The sequence below is a fragment of the Lethenteron reissneri genome, chromosome 37 (genome assembly GCF_015708825.2).
Source record: "Lethenteron reissneri isolate LAM-NWPU_2019-01 chromosome 37, ASM1570882v1, whole genome shotgun sequence".
Classification (NCBI taxonomy): domain Eukaryota; kingdom Metazoa; phylum Chordata; class Hyperoartia; order Petromyzontiformes; family Petromyzontidae; genus Lethenteron; species Lethenteron reissneri.
The window spans coordinates 4,860,870-4,878,597 of NC_083815.1; the positions used below are offsets into that span (position 1 = coordinate 4,860,870).

Consider the following 17,728-nt stretch of genomic DNA (forward strand, 5'->3'; position numbering starts at 1 on the left):
GGGGTTTCTCCTGGTGCTCCGGTTTCCTCCAACACGTATAAAACATAATTCATTGGTTTACATCTGATGACACAGGGAACCGCAGAGCTTGGGGAATTATTGGCACCCTCCGCCTGGCTCCCTTCGCACCTCTGGTGAGTCGCTCTTGCTTTCTCTCTATTCGAAAGTGAGCGAAGGCTGTGCAGCTCGTCACGAGTTGAAATTATAATTAGTGTCGTCATTATCATTCATCCACAGCCACGTTCAATTCCACTGCTTGTTGTAGGATTGCCCACGTCGTGCCATCCCGCGCGACTCTTTCGACGGCACAATCTACACCGCTACGTAAACTGACCCAGGATCAGAATCTTTATTTATCCTGGAGAGATACGATGAGCTATGAGGCTCTTTTTCACCGATCGATCACCACCCCCAGGATGTGTCATCTTGGTTACTCCCTCCTTTGGGCTACCAATCTGTTACAGGTCTTGTCCATCAGCCCACCGTCTCACTTCTAGCCACGTGTCCTGCCCAGGCCCAATTTGGCATTTCCTGACAGTTAGTGTGACGCCTGCACGCTGCTTTGTCATCCTGATCCAGGTGCTGCACTCATTTCTCAGCTGAAATTCAGGGCACACATATCTCCGTGCTTCTCTCCTCCTTTTTCAGATTCATTTTCCTTGTCAATTTCTGATCCGTGTACAAGAGTCGGTAATGTACACCGATTTAAATGGAACAACATGACCTCGTGGCTTGAGCCGTATGTCATGGTACTGCAATGTGCCTCATTTACACGTTATTTGATAAGGATCTTGGCCTTGTAACTTTGGGTTGCACATTAGCCAAGAACGTACTGGTTTTATATATTAATTTTTTGACAAATGAATGACTGCAGTGTTTGGATGGTGAAATAAATAGCAGTGCTGGCTCAAACAAATATGAACGAGCGAAGACAATAACTCAAACACACAGCCTGAGAGTCATTATTTTCATTGTTTGTATCTGACTGCTGGTGTGTCTGTGTGTGTATGTGTCCTGGCCAAACCCCATTTGGCGAAGCCAGAAGACTGAATCCTTGCCCTCGGGACTCCTACAGAAACAACAAAAAACCACTCCTTGTGTGTTGAACGCTCAGTGCGGAGGAAAGGCTGCCACTCCTCTGTCGGGAGCTGGACTGGTACCGACTGGATCTCTGTGGTATTCAGGGGGTCCGGTGGACCGGCCCTGGCTCCTGCCACCATGAGGGGTGGACAGTCGTCTTCTCGGGGAAGGAGACTGCCAAACAAGAGGGAGTGGCTCTTATTCTGAACAAAAGAATGAAGGGGGCGTGGGAGCGTGGCGGTGAGGTGTGGGAAGCTGTAAGCCCCAGGCTACTTTGGGCTCGCCTTCCCATCAACCATAGATGATGAGTGGTGGCCGTGGGTACTTATGCCCCCACTGAAGACGAACATCCGTGGAGAGATGCAGGCAAGGCTGATGAGTCAGATGCCTTCTATGACCTCCTGTCACAGGTGCTAGCTAAAGTGGCCCCTCGGGATAGAGTCATCTTGTTGGGTGACTTCAATGCCCGAGTTGGTCATGATGCTGGTACCTGGTCTGGAGTGATTGGAAGGCATGGGCCAGATCAGCTCAATAACGACAGGAGGCTGCTAGATTTGTGTGCAGCCCATGGGCTTGTAATTACCAACACGCTGTTCCGGCATCAGCGCATCCACACAACATCATGGATGCATGCCGGGTCCCAGCAAGAACATCTGCTGGACTACATTGTGACAGAACAGCAGATGCGGGCCCATGTCCACCAGGACCTACCGTGAAGCTGATCTGCCCACTGACCATCAACTTGTCATCTGTAAGATGTGCCTGCCATTCTTCCACTCCAGTGTTGGGTGTACACCCAGGACCCCATTCAAACCCTTAGTGGCATGGTCTCAGCTAGCTCATGAAAGTTGCAAGCGAGAATTGTATCATCGCTTGTAGCTGGGGTTGGCATCGTCTCCCACTCCTCCTGATGTCGAGGGGAAACGGGTGAGGTTTAGGACTGTGGCTCATGCAGCTGCAATGGCTGCTTTGGGTATACGGTCCAGACCTTCCCAGAGACCCTGGCTGACAGAGGAGGTGTTCAAGCTGGCTGAGAAAAAGCGACAGGCCCACTCTCATCAGCTACAGCATCCCACATCGGAGAATGAGGAGGCTTACCGCAGCCTTCGCTCGGAGGTTCGGAGAGCCGTGAGGCGCTGCAAGGATGGGTGGTGGTCGCGGGTTGCTGAGGAGATGGAGTCTGCCTCAATGGCCCGTGATCACAACACAAATCGCTCTTTAAATCCCTAAAAAGTAACCTGCAGCACCACACCTATTACCATCATTAGGGGAAAGAACGGTGATCCAATCTCTGACCCCCAGGAACAGGTTTGCAGATTTGCTGAGCATTTCTGTGAGGTCCTGGGGGAGGAGACATCCCTCAGCCTGGATAACGTGGGACAAAGTGGGGATGATACTGCCGAGGCTGCGGTGCCTCAAATATTGGAAGAAGTCACACCCTGTGAGTGGTTGGCTGAAGTGCCATCTGTCGAGGAAGTACTGAAGGCGATCCAGAGTCTGAGACCAGGAAAGGCACCAGGCAGAGATGATCTCCAAAGCGAATTGCTGAGGGAGGGTGGCGTTTGTGCACAGACTGCCCTATATGACATCATAACAACAGTCTGGACCACTGGATGGGTTCCGCAGGACTGGAAGGATGCCCTGGTGGTCCCCCTGCTTAAGAAGGGGGACCGCACAGACTGCAACAACTACAGGGGCATCTCACTCCTCAGTGTGCCGGGAAAGGTCCTGGCAAGGATTATTCAACATCGCCTTGCTAGGCACACTGAGGAGAGGCTTTCGGAGGCCCAATGTGGTTTCAGGAAAGGGCGGTCCTGCACAAATGCCATATTTTCTGTCCGTCTGTTACAGCAGAGGTGTAGGGAATTCCAACAAGACCTACATTTCTGCTTTATTGACCTGGTCAATGCCTATAATACCATCAGTAGATTTGTGCTCTGGGTTGTTCTTCGTGCTTTCAGAGTCCCTTGAACCTCTGCTCACAATCATTAATGATCTTCATGATGGTGAGCGGGTCCAGGTAAAACTAGGTGGCCGGGAGTCGGAGCCATTCCCTGTACACCTTGGGGTGCGACAGGGATGTACTATGGCTCACACATTATTTAACATCTATTTCGACCACGTAGTTCGTGAAGCCTTCAATAGCTGACCGGCTCTGGTTTAACAGCAGAGGTCTCACTCCAAATCAGTCGAGCGGCATTATATTTTCATCGGTTGCGTAACACTATGTGGAAGCTACCTGGTCTGTCGCTCCGCACAAAGCTTCAGGTCTTCTCAGCCACAGTCATTCCCTCTCTTCTCTACTCTTGCGAAACGTGGATCCACCTAATGGAACATCTTCGCCGGTTGGAAACATTTAAGCTGGCCTGCCTACGATCCATCCTGGGTTTAACCAGGCTGGATTGTGTGAGGAGCTCACGAATCCTTAAAAGATCTGGACAAAGTCCCATCGGTGAGCTCCTCCGGCAGGCAAGGCTGCATTGGCTGGGCCATGTAGCCCACATGTCCAGTCCCCCCATTGCCTAAACAGCTTTTGTTCGGCCAGATCGAGGGGGCTAAATGGGCGTGGCATGGGCTAGAGAAGAGATGGAGTGATGTGGTACAGGAAGATGTGGAGCTGAGTGGACTTGCCGATGACTGGTACCAGCGGTGTCAAGATCGGCCTCTGTGGAGGAGGCTCGTGAAGGACGTTACTGGGCAGTTGGAGGCAGTCACCCTCCAACAACAACGGAGGGCGGAGGAGTGATGCTCACAACAACGAGCGGAGCGCCAGGTGGCTAAAGCACAGCAAGTTGGTATAGTTGGGGGCACAGGTGGTGTATCAGCCAGGCGTCTCATTCAGTCGACCTGTGGCATCTGGGTCTACCCCATTACCTCCTGCCAGCAGGCGTTTGACACATCACGTGGCCTCGGGGTGCACATAGCCTGGCACAAGCGTCGTGGTGATGTCACCGCCACTTAGTGGCGAATGGCGGTTGTTGTTGTGTATGTGTGCGGGACTGGTAATATCGTAATTAGCACACTGTGTTCCGAACCCATTCCCACTGAAAACCAACATCGGTGATCGATATGTTAACTGGTTCTAGGCCTTCCCGAGGTCAACTTAGCTGTAAATGAGTACTTGGTGCAGTGTGTAAACATCAGCATTGGGGAGACAAAGGCGGTCGGGCATGGTGTACATGTGCATTCACGTGCGTGCCTGCGCACGCGCGTTCATTCTCGCTGGTGCATGCGCACGTGTGTATTCACGTGCATGCGCTGGTGCATGTGTACGTGTATGTTCAAGTTACCATAGCAAAACCCTTGGCACATTTGCTTTCTGGGAAGGCAAGACAAATAGCATGACACTGACCTCTCTCCAAGTAAGTTTTTTTGTTCTTCCTTTGGCCAAATGAGAGCACTAGCTTCTGAAAATGCAACATCAATTGGCTTTCACTCTTTTTTTGAAAGTGCTGACTGTTGAAAGATCCCATGTGCAGAACTTTTTTTTTGACGGCCTGAGCCCCACTTGCCAGAGGATATTAGCGCATTTGTGCACACTGAGACACTGTCCCGAAGCCCTGGGGCAGGATTGACACCAACTCACCCATGACTCCGGGCAGCCTATTAAACGAAAAGGTAAGGGAAAGTGGAAATTGCTGGACGAGAGGATGCAGGGTCACGGTCTTGTGCACACTGACGTGATGCACTGGGCCCCGGGCATGACGCAGCCATCACCCCGAAAAACAATCGTCTAAATATTTTCTTAAGCAACGACCCGGGAAATAATAACGAGGGCAATTCGGTGAACTCGGACTGCGGTCCTATAAAAGGGGTGATAACCATCCATTCTCGCTCTTTCGGATCAGATAAAGAGCCAGTTCTGCTAAATAAAAAATAAGTATGCCATAATGGCCCTGTATTTATCCAGGAAAGCTCCCCTGAGTCTCAAGACTCTTTCATTCAGGATGTTTGGCCAATGTCATTTACACGTCGTTTGGCTTCATATGGGAGAAAAACTGGAGAGTCAAGAGAAAAGCTACACACACGAGAGGAAAAGGCACTCAAAAGCTTGCGCAGATAGATGCAAGAATCCATGACCGTACTGCCAGCCCAAGCCAATCACATTTGATAACCCAAATACTGCACAGGCTCAACCTTGCTTGGCCTCGGAGTGCTAACCAGACTGGCACTGCTGAGATGTGCCAGTGGAAAAGGGGTATTAGTAATGACTCACCAGGCATGTGTAGGTAGCGAATAGGTGGAGTAACCTTGCAACTGCTTTGTGAGCAGTGGCGAGGGGTACAAGGCACGTGTAGGTTTATGAATGGGTGGAGTCACCCTGCAAGTGCGTTGTGAGCAGTGGCTAGGGGTACAAGGCACGTGTAGGTTTATGAATGGGTGGAGTAACCCTGCAAGTGTGCAGTGTCTGAGTGCACAAAGCGCGTGCAGGTTAGCGAACGGCACAATTACCTTGGCAGGAACGTTCGTCCGTCAGAAGCTTGTAGCCCTTCTGGCAGCTGCACTCGAAGCTGCCCACTGTGTTCCGGCAGACGTGGTCACAGCCACCGTTGCCCAGCTGACATTCATCAATGTCTGTGTGGCGAAACAGCACCGTGGCGAAAATCAATACCCATAAGTGTAAAAATAAATCAAATGAATCACTTTGCATTCGGAGCGAACCGCGTGATATTTGTTTTAAGGCGTACGTCATCTTCTGGTGCTTTTCATAAAATGCAATACGGTAATGTAACGCGGTACGCGTGTTAAAGATCATTCTTATATACCTGTCTACCTGGCACTCGTCCATGTAAATGATTTAATCCAGCGTAGCCATCAGCTGCATTCAAGTGCTTGACACAACCGCGAGAGACGTAGCGGACGTTAATTGACATAAAAATGCGGACCGATTACATCTGCCGCTGTGCACAGCAGCAGCAGCGCGACGAACTTAAGGCTCGGCACCTGGGTCCGTAATACACTGGCAGTCGGGTGCATCAATCTTGCAGCTGAAATATATGGATGGGACCAGAGAGCACTCGGGCATTCAGTGATGAGAATAGAGGAACAGGACAGCATGGCCACTGATTGATGAGGCCTTTATCTGGCACTCGACCGACAAGCCCTTCATTAGAATTTTCAACTCTGACCTCAAATGCATATTTAAAGCTCCTCACAGCTGTGTACGTATTGCGGGGGCAGTGACCGGTGGCAGACTTTGCCTGAACTCTGACGGCTCTGGCGTCGTGCTCCACAAGAGGTGAATTAATTGTGTTCACCGATGAGGCGGATTACTATTTATGTCAGTTTTAAAGCCACGGGGCTGTCGGATATTTTGAACTCGAGGTTAACCCTGCCCTGTGAGTGAAACACACATTATTAACCTCCAGGCTATAACATTGTGAGGCCCTGAAAAAAAAATGGGATTCGAGATTATTTGTCATTAGCATTGACTGGACTATATTTGTGCCATGATTGTGATTTAGAGCAAGCAATCACAATTCACTTTCTTCCCTAAAATATATTTTTAAAACATAATAAATAAGCCATTCGTGGTGAAAGTTAATGTGCACATATATTGACACGACAAAAATCACGACACACTCGATATCATCCAGAGTGGCATTGCAGCACGAACATGTTTCAGTTACAAAAGTGTGGGACAGATAAACAATGCGTAATAAGCCGCTCCTTGGTCTGGTGTTGAGAAATCACTACGAAGCCACTAAGAAGAACATTTCTGCTGAACGCTGCTGTTACTTTGAGTTTGCTGAGCTGTTTTTTTTGGTTTGGCCAGCACTGCCGCATTACAAAGTTAATAGCTTTGCGAAAATGTCAGCAGTATCGTTAGAACAGATGTTACGCTCATGAAACCCTTTGTCCAAACACCACTTGATAACTAAAACATGAAGTCACAGCCATCAGAGGATATTCGAAAATGATTTCATGTCAACTTTGCTTGCAAACTACCAACAAGCCGGTGGAAATGCGTGGCACGTGCGACTTTGAGGTCGGCCAAAACGGCCGTTAAAACGAGTGCACGACACAAAATTTGTGACGAACAAAAATATGTAATAGTTACAAATATCGTTGTGAAGTTGCGTGAGACAAAGCACATTTTGGCGATTGTAAAAAAAAAAATTGATGATATTTCGTGAAGCCAGGCGTTCGTTTCTTTGCATTTCACTCTCGCTCGTCCTTCGTTATTACACGCTAAGGTCAGAGGAGATAAAATCATGAGCAGCCGGCTGAATAGGAAAGAAAACACAAGTCCCGTCAATCATGATTGATGAAAATTTCCTTAAAGGGAACATAGGAGAGATGTAATCTGCTGGGCCTTCTGTGAGTGATCACCGGAGCGTGGAAAGGCACAAGCCAAACACAACGAGAGAAATCGTTGCTGATTGTTGCTGTTAACCCTTTCACGTACAATCTGCCCTCACCCCGTGGGGTTTGCCTTGTGGTCACACAGAGGGCCTTGCCCCTCTGCTTCCGACAGCAGGTCAGCAAATTGCCATGGCCATTTGTCAAATTCGTGAAATTAGTTTGATGGCCATGATGCTAACCAAAACCCACAGCGATAACCCTGTGTCATACACCAAATGAGAGCGCTTAAGCCCCTGTGTTTAATTCTCTAAAAAGAAAACGTGATGACCTTTGAGAATTGAGTACTGAGAGGTGCAACGTGCGTGTATTTCGGGTTTGGTTATGGAATATGTTTAAAGCACAAGCGACAACTGCTTTCCGTGGACATTGCGAAACAAATGTTTGGACAACAATAGGCATACCACACTTAATTCGATTTTAACCAAGCTGGTTTTAAATGCATTAGTGCGCTAGCACGACGGCTATAAAATGACGAGAAATGAAATAGCGTTAATTATTTTCAAGAGATTATATTGTTTTATTTGTGTTACTCTTACTGCCTTTCGAAATGTGGTTTTATTAATCCAGTTTCTTATCCCCATCCAAATAATTTATAGACATTGGCAAAGAGGTGCATCATGAGCCTTGCCTAATCCACGTATAAATGCACATAAAATAGACATGGTTGGCTGACTCAGTCAGCTTGGACCAGAAAGAGGGAGTCACAAGGCCATGGTATTGATTCACATTGATTTCACAGAACTTACACACGGAGGAAGAAAAGCTGACATGGTGTAATGGTTCGGCACTTCAGACTTGCAATCCAGAGGTCACCAGTTCAACTTAATCTCCTGACACTGCAGTTGAAACGATGGGGCAGGTCTCTTAAATCCCCCCCCCTCCCACCTGTGTCCACTCAGCAGTGTAAATGGGTGCCCCGCATTGAGTCCATCGGTGGCTTTTAGTGCCACCCACATCTACCACGACATTGTGTCCAGCACGGAAAATAAGGCCACATAATCTCAGGAGGCCCTTTCAAGAGCCCCCTTTAGCGGAGGCCCTTCCACCAGCAGTGGTGTGAGCGAGCAATTGCAAAGCTGCACCTTTACTTAGACACCGTGGCACTTTAATAAATAAAATACCATTATGAAGGCGAGGGTTTAGTCACCCTTGTATCCAGTTCTTTTTTGCAATGGTTATTCACTACATTCCACCGCCAGGCCACAACCACATTCCAGGATATGGTGGTGGTTAAACATTTTTTCTGGAATAATTCAAATCTTGAGTCAAAACGCAATGAGTCACCTCCACGAAGCTCATAAACAGACACAGTTGTTATGATGGCGAAAAATAAGGAAAGTGGCAAATTAATAAAAAAATAATCATACTTTTTTTTTTAACCCTCTCCGACATTAAACGTTGGTGCGAGCCAAAGCATTGCTCACACGTGTCCCGCGAAACCCACTTCACAAACAGCACTATCGTTGAACGTCCGTGGCATGATTAATACTTCCTTCGCAGTGTTCTGGCAAAGGCAAACAAAAAAAACATCCCCCCCCCCCCCCCCGCTGCTACGAGCAGTGGCAGCAGCGGCGGTGGTGGCTTGGCACTGCGACGGTCGTGTGCCAGCCTACCGCCCCGGCACGGAAAACAAAAAAGCAAAGAGTGTCAGAGGAAAAAAAAACACGACCACATCCCCGTTGCTCTCGGTGGGGACGGGCGGGCGGTGAGAAAAAGTGCAAAAAGTGACACGCTACAAAGTGGGGTGCGTGCCAAATTATGTCAGCCTCCAAATCACAGGCCTTCCTTTATATACCCCCTGTTTTCACTCCAGCCGTCACTTAAGTTTTATGCTCGATCCAAAGCAAACATGGCCACGCACACATCTTTAGTCAGACGTGACCGCTCATGATTATTGAATGCCATACATTGACTGTCGTGGGCGCACGGCGCGCTACCATTCGTATGAAGAGTATCCCGTTTATGAGGTTTTTTTTGTGAGTCTATCATCTTGCCTGCGTCTAGTGTCTATAGAAGTTGTCATTGTGTGCGAGCATGTGAACGGAGTTAATTGTGGCACATAAAAACCTTTTAAACTGGCAAGGCTCGTGAACGCTTGTAAAGTGCGGTGGAGTTTAAATTAAAATGAAATTTATAAATATCGTAATGTATGTTTAAAAGCTCTGCTTCAAAGCGAACATCTAACATGCCAGAGGCAGTTTGATTTCTTTGTGATCTAGTGATTAAACGGACGCAAAAAAAAGACTTTGTACATTTTTTTTTTTTACAAGTCTCGGGTATTCCTGCGTTGCAATAACTTTACAACTGAACCATCGAGTCTCATCCTTCACATTAACAGTTTGTCCATAAAAGCGGAGAGAGAGTTTGAGCTTCAGGGGCGCGCGTTTCATTCGCTTTATAGGAGTCGTTCTGCTTTGAACGAGTTTCCGCCGCGCGATATACGTGACGTTATGGACTGTGACACGCTTTTTATTCAACGCGCTAATCGAGCCACAGTGAGAAAACACAACGCTTCTTTGATTCGCCTCCACCGCCACCGCCCTCCCCTCTGAAAGGGCCCTTCCTCCCGCAACACAGGTGCATAATCACCGGAGGGAAAATCCCTCGTTTAGCCTTTCCATCCAGGGAATTTTACGACCAATCGCTTACGATTACACAGAAGGAGAAGGAAGGAGTGTGGGCCCGCTGGGGTTCACAGTCCACGGCCATTAAAGCTGGGCCGCCTCGCACTTTCCCCCAGCGTTCTGCAGCGTTTCCACGTCTCCTCCCGAGACTGCGAATAAAATCCACGCGGCTTGAACTTGCCTGATTATGAATGAAAGGAAAAAATAAGAGGAGGGCGAAATTGAATGCAAAAAAATTGTGGATTTCCGCTTTTTTTTTTTTTTGCACCTTCGAGCCGGTGAGATGCTTTTTTCAAATGAATGGAACCGGGCTTTTCCATAACAGCGTTAACCGCATCGTGTGGAACTCGGTACGGATCCCCCCCCCCCCCCCCCCACCATTCACTCTCACCCAGCCACCGCCAAATTAGGGTTACTGTTCAGGTAACTTGCAAGCAAAATATTATGCTTGAAAAACGAAATGCAGATGGGAAGCAGTTAAAGCAAACGCAGCGCTTTTTCTTCCGTGCTTTACATTTTTAGACACAACTCAAAAAAAGTAAATACGTTGACCTATATTAAGCAATTTTAACTATACATATTAATGTATCTGCCCGTGTGTGTGTGCGCAAATATATAAATTATTGACCGCTCATGACAAAAAAGTCAAGATGATGAATACGTTTTTACTTTTTTGAGACTTCTGCGTACTATTTCTCTTTCGAAAGCAAATTGATGAAATTGGAATTAATACAATACATCTTCATTACTGCAGGGGTTTGTCCTGCCACAAAGCAGAGCGTCAGGAATTATGGGTACGATGTATCCGGTTTCTGTAACGCGGGAGCTTTATTATCTTTTATTATATGCATCACAAGTCGCTAGATCAATCTTGCATTGCTGGTGGGAGCATTTAGCTTGGAACGGCTCAGTGCTTACCATATATAAACCATTTATAGTTTATGTCTAGACGTTTTTGGAAAATGCTCAAAAAACATAATACGTTTTTTTCAAGCTATAAATCCCAGTTTTATTTATCACTGCAAAAAAAAATAATAACTTTCAGGACTTCCTCCGCGGAGTTGTTATTCATGCTTAATATGAATGAAGCAATGACTGTATCTATGCCCCAATTAGCTTTGTGTATATAGCCCGTGACTTACAACTGCAGATCGCACGCCTTTGAAGCCGGAGCTTACGTCTTTAACTATAAATGGAGATGTTTTTTTGAATAAACTAATACAGCCTTTTAAGTATGGGAAGCAATACACCCACTGGCACAAAAGCAAACATCATTATCTCGGTGCTGGGGGGGGTGGGTGGATTGCCCAGCGACGTGTGTGTGTGTGCGCATGCCTGGTGTCCAGTTTCATCCATCACATGATCGTGTCCCTCTCTTACTCGTCACTGATAACATGTCTCGCTTGTATCCCCAAAAGGCACTCGGAGGTAGTCATACATTCAGCGATTCGTGCGCGAATTAGGTATGAAATGGGCACACCAAAAGACGGGCGATCGGCAAGGCCGCGAGTGTGTGGTGGAAGGTAAAGCGTGGGCGCCGACACTTATTAACGCCAGATGTTTCACCGAAGTGGAAGAATGGGCAAAAAACCTTCAAGAGGGGGGGGGGGGTGTGTTTAGAGCTTCCTCTGCCCATGGAGGCGCTTCTGGCAGCAGCGGTGCGCAGCGAGGAATCACAGGGCTGCACCGTCTTACCTTTGTGACTCAATAAATCATCATTTGTAGCCGCGTGGCAATATGCTGCTGGATGACGGACGCCCCACACGCGATATTTGTCACGGGGGTTGCTTGAGCACACGTCACCTTGCTGGATAGTGCAGGTGAGTGAAGCGGGTCCCAGGTGTCAATTGGAACTGACGTTAGTCATGGTCGGGAAATAAACTCGGCTTGTTGAGTGCATGTCGCGATGCAATGCGAACAGTTGTGCCAGCGCGTCACCGCGATATCAGACGCATTGCACTAAAACGCAACAGAGTTGGCGCAGAGATCAGGGTAGTGAGCTGGGACCGATGAGGTCCTGCGATCGAATCCAGACAGCCGACCGTGATTAACCTGGGCTGTGTTGGGAATTGGCAGGCTCAGCTTGGTCACCAATGACGATATTACGTTTGGTTTTGCACTCAATTGGAATACAATATCGGTTTGAATGTCAATAAATGAGCGTTTCTCTTTGTGGCAGGGCAGGAGATGAAGTGCTGCCCCCGAGTGAAGATTAGAGGTCACTTAAGCAAAAATATCAAAACTAGTTAAGTACTCATCTTCTTGGTTCTTTCGGTAAAGTCACGTAGAATGGAAATAATAAAATAATAAAATAAATCATGACGTTTTGGCCACAACGCAAGCAGCCATCCTCAGGTGAAGACAGACCTAGTCTTCACCTGAGGACGGCTGCTTGCGTTGTGGCCAAAACGTCGTGAGAATTATGTTATTATGTTTTATTTTATTATTTCCATTCTACGTGACTTTACCGAAAGAACCAAGAAGATGAATCCCTGCAGTCACGAAATCTTTAAATCGAAATTTAGTTTAGTACTATTCACTTCCATGGGCTGCTCTCTGACATCAGATGATGCACGGCTTCATGGGAGAACCGAATGGATTATTCATCTGGTAACACGATGCCAAATAGCACAGTTGAAATTGAATTGAGGAAAAATACAAACTGTTGCCAATACAGATACAGCCATGGTGATAGAAGGCCAATATACAATGAATACATTGAGTGATTATTACAGGTACATTTCACAAGGAGAAAGATCCCACACATAGCCTCATACACTGTTGGGGCGAGGGCTGTAATTAAGCATCGATGAAGGCCAACAGGGCACATGGTGGTGTGGCCAGCACCATGCCCGGCCGCATTTGTCCGCTCAATGCTAAAGTTTACACATCACACCAACTACTAATTTAAGGCTGAGGCGACCTAGGGAAGGCCTGGGACTGGGTGAGATATTCACCATGAGTGGGAATCGAACTTGGGTCGCTGGGTTTATAGCACAGTGCGCTAATCACTACACGACCGCACAGGCACACAAGCGTGCACACACAAGCGCTCACACGTGTCCACATACAGTCATTAAAAGCGTATTTGAGACAATTCAGGAAACTTATTTATAAAGCTGTCTGCAATGACGTATGGCGAACATTCATATGGGAAGCACTCAAATCACCACAGGTTTCAGCTTTCTGAAATGGGATTTAATATCTTAACAATTCTATTTCTGCCTAAAACCAAAACCACGCGACGATCTGACTCTAATCAGACCACGGGACGCTTTCTCGGTGTGCCAAGGTGCAAAAGTGATACCGCTGGCTTGTCAATGTCACAGCGACTTTCAAATGCCACAGCAAAAAAAAAACACATTTGCGATAGACAATGTGCAATTTCTCAGTGCCGATAGGACATTCTTTTGTTAAATGAAAAACACAATCCGGCAGTTTCCTAACGCATTCTGGTATCTGATGCCCACAGCTACAATTCTTTTTTTTCTTTTTTTCTGTAACCAACCTGGGCAGCATGGCGCAATGCTATTCACCTGCTTACCGCCAAATTACATGTGGCCACTATTATTAAGCAATCGCAGGTTCAGGATCCGGTGTGTTTTCTTTTTTTCTTTTGACGCTATAAGTGCTTCTGTGCTTCGTGTCTTTAGCCGTGCGTGAATTGCCTCGGCGGCACTGATGCACAACGGGGAGCCATGTCCTTTGTGCGAGGGCATGAATCGACGAACGTTTCAAATTGGGTCCCCCCGTCGTTAGGGCAACATCGCAGGGCACAACGACGATGAAATGCCATCGCTCCGGGGGACGTGGCTCGCGTTTGTAACGCGCCGCATCGGCACGTACAACGATCGCGAGCCTCAGAGTCGAGCCGCTCCTCCGGATCGAAATGAGCCAGTTGAGGTGGTTCGGGCACCCGGTAAGGATGTCCCTGGTAGACTCCCTCTGGAACTCTACCGGGCAAAGACCTCAGGGCCGGCTCAGGACATTCTGTAGAGACTACGTCGCTCAGCTGGCGTGGGAACGCCTGGGAATTCCCCAGGAAGAGCTAGAGTCTGTCTATAGTAGTGTAGAGTAGTGTATAATGTATAGTAGTGTATAGTGTATAGTAGTGTCGTGTATAGTGTAGCAGTGTATAGTGTAGTAGTGCTGGAGTCTGTCGCCAGGCAAAGTGAGGTGTGAACCGCCACTACTCAACACGCTGGTGTAGTGTATAGTAGTATAGAGTGTAGTGCAGGGGTCCTCAAACTACGGCCCGCGGGCCACATGCGGCCCGCCGAGGACATTTATCCGGCCCATGGTCACTAATTGGGCTGCGGTGGTGGGCACTGATTGGGCTGCGGTGGTGAGCACTCATTGGGCTGCGGTGGTGGGCACTGATTGGGCTGCGCTGGTGAGCACTCATTGGGCTGCGGTGGTGGGCACTGATTGGGCTGCGCTGGTGAGCACTCATTGGGCTGCGGTGGTGAGCACTGATTGGGCTGCGCTGGTGAGCACTGATTGGGCTGCGCTGGTGAGCACTCATTGGGCTGCGGTGGTGGGCACTGATTGGGCTGCGCTGGTGAGCACTCATTGGGCTGCGGTGGTGGGCACTGATTGGGCTGCGCTGGTGAGCACTCATTGGGCTGCGGTGGTGGGCACTCATTGGGCTGCGCTGGTGAGGACTAATTGGGCTGCGGTGGTGGGCACTAATTGGGCTGCGCTGGTGAGCACTCATTGGGCTGCGGTGGTGGGCACTCATTGGGCTGCGCTGGTGAGCACTGATTGGGCTGCGCTGGTGAGCACTGATTGGGCTGCGCTGGTGAGCACTGATTGGGCTGCGCTGGTGAGCACTCATTGGGCTGCGGTGGTGGGCACTCATTGGGCTGCGCTGGTGGGCACTCATTGGGCTGCTGTGGCGAGCACTGGCCCCCTGTTTAAAAAGTTTGAGGACCCCTGGTGTAGTGTATAGTGCAGTAGTGTAGTGTATAGTAGTATATAGTGTAGTGTATAGTGCAGTAGTGTATAGTGTAGTAGTGTATAGTAGTATGTAGTGTAGTGTATAGTGTAGTAGTGTATAGTGTAATAGTGTATAGTGTAGTAGTGTATAATAGGATAGTAGTGTAGTGTATAGTGTCGTAGTGTATAGTGCAGTAGTGCTAGAGTCTGTCGCCAGGGAAAGGGAGGTGTGGACCGCCACTACTCAACACGCTGCTGTAGTGTATAGTGTAGTACTGTATGGTAGTGTATAGTGTAGTAGTGTAAAGTGTAGTAGTGTATAGTAGTATATAGTGTAGTAGTGTATAGTGTATAGTAGTATATAGTGTAGCAGTGTATAGTGTAGCAGTGCTGGAGTCTGTCGCCAGGGAAAGGGAGGTGTGGACCTCCACTACTCTACACGCTGCCGCCGCGACCCTCGCCAGGACAAGCGGACTGAGAAACGAACAAAACAATTGTATACGTCGTTACGAACGATTGTTTTCGTTCGGAAGCCGCATGCTAATACATGAATGAAAAACCGTGAATGGAAAAAATTCCACTGACTTTAACAACCTTTCGAAATATTTTCCTCAATAAGTGTCGTTTCAATTGCAAAAACCTCTTTAGGAAAGGAGATTGCATGTGGTTTATTTTTCCATACTCCATTTGTTTTATCTGCCATCATTAGACCTAGATAGATATTTAATCAGTCTTGAATAAAGCAAAATATAACGATCTTAAATGAAAAATCTACTTTTTTTGCATATTTCAATACAAATCTGATGTAGGCGTTGCAAGTGAGACAATTGGCTTTCTCTCACTAGAACATTCGCACACATTTGCAAACACCTTGCTCATGTTTTCTCTGGCCGACACATTTCAGTCAATGACTGCAGGTAAACGCCTGAAAATCCAAAAACAACCACCATTCGCCACTAAGTGGCGGTGTCGTCACCACGACACTTGTGCCAGGCTATGTGCACGTTGAGGCCAGGTGAAGTGTCGAACGCCCGCTGGCAGGAGGTCACGGGACAGACCCAGGAGCCACGGGTCGACTGACTGAGATGACTATCCGATGCACCACCTGTGTCCCCGACTGTGGCAACTTGCTGTGTATTAGCCACCCAGCGCTCCACTCGTTGTTGTGAGTGTTGCTGCTCTGCCCTCCGTTGTTGTTGGAGGGCGACTGTCTCCAACTGCCCAGTAGTGTCCTTCACGAGCCTCTGGTACCAGTCATCGGCAAGTCCACTCAGCTCCACATCCTCCTGTACCACATCACTCCATCTCTTCTCTAGCCCTTGCCGCGCCTGTTTAGCCCCCTCGATCCGGCCGAACAAAAGATATTCAGGCATGCGGTGGCTGGGCATGCGGGCTACATGGCCCAGCCAACGCAGCCTTGCCTGCTGGAGGAGCTCACCAATGGGACTTCGTCCAGATATTTCAAGGATATGTGAGCTCTTCACACAATCCAGCCTGGTTAAACCCAAGATGGATTGTAGGCAAGCCAGACAAAATGTTTCTAACCGGCAAAGATGTTCCATCAGGGGGGTCCACGTTTCGTAAGCATAGAGAAGGGAGGGAATGACTGTGATCGAGAAGTTTTGAAGCTTCAGCGGAGCGACAGACCAGGTAGCTTCCACACAGCGTTACGCAACCGATGAAAAGATAATGCCGCTCGACTGATTCGGAGTGAGACCTCTGCTGTCAAACCGGAGCCGGTCATGAGCACACTGCCCAGGTATGGGAAACTCTCCACTCTCTCCACAACTGCCCCATCACTGATTGGGAGTTGTGGAGGTGGAGTGTCCGATGGTACAAAATACCCAGGCAGGTGCTTAGTTTTTGTGGGGCTGATGGTAAGTCCCCACCTCTTAGTGACAAGCTCCAGGTTCAGCAGCAGCGCCTCCAACTCCTCCTCTTAGTGAGCAGCAATTACCAGCTCATGGACATACATAACATGGTTGAGCAATAGGGAGCCATCCCTTGACCGCACCCGGGCATCGATCAGCCTCCCATTGTATCTGTACCAGATGGAAATTCCTCCGGTACAGCTATTGAAGGCTCCACAAACTATGTGGTCGAAATAGATGTTAAATAATGTGGCAGCCAGAGGACATCCCTGTCGCACCCCAAAGTGAATAGAAAATAGCTCCGACTCCTGGCCACATAGTTTTACACGGGCCCACTCACCATCATGAAGGTCCTTAATGATCATGAGCAGTGGGTCAGGGACTCCGAAAGCAAAAAGAACAACCCAGAGCCCAGGCCTATTGATGGCATCATAGGCCTTGACCAGGTCAATAAAGCAGAGATGTAGGTCTTGTTGGAATTCCCTACACCTCTACTGTAGCAGACGGACATAAAATATGGCATCTGTGCAGGACCGCCCTTTCCTGAAACCGCATTGGGGCTCCACAAGCCTCTCCTCAGCAGTGGAACTGTCTTGAGACCCTGCTTCCAAGACCACCTCAGCAGTGCTTAATTTAGCTCACTTGGTTTCTCTAATCAAGGACCATTCACTGTCTCCAGATAATTTGCTTGTCAGCTTCGATGCAGTCTCTCTGTTCACCAAGGTACCTGTACCTGACACCAGAGCAATCATTGAAAACTTGGTCCAACAGGGACTGAATTCTGATGTACAAACTTTGGTGAGGCACTGCCTTACCAACACTTACTTCATCTGAAATGGTACATTCTAC

The 17,728-nt window shown here is 48.3% G+C and overlaps 1 protein-coding gene across 1 annotated transcript in view; it reads right to left on the minus strand.

Annotated features, from left to right (window-relative positions):
• The window catches only part of LOC133351511 (signal peptide, CUB and EGF-like domain-containing protein 2), a 182,900-nt gene that overhangs the window by 61,168 nt on the left and 104,004 nt on the right, over positions 1 to 17,728 (minus strand). The window contains 1 exon segment of the mRNA XM_061566775.1: positions 5,533 to 5,655. Within this exon segment, the coding sequence (XP_061422759.1) occupies positions 5,533 to 5,655 (123 nt within the window).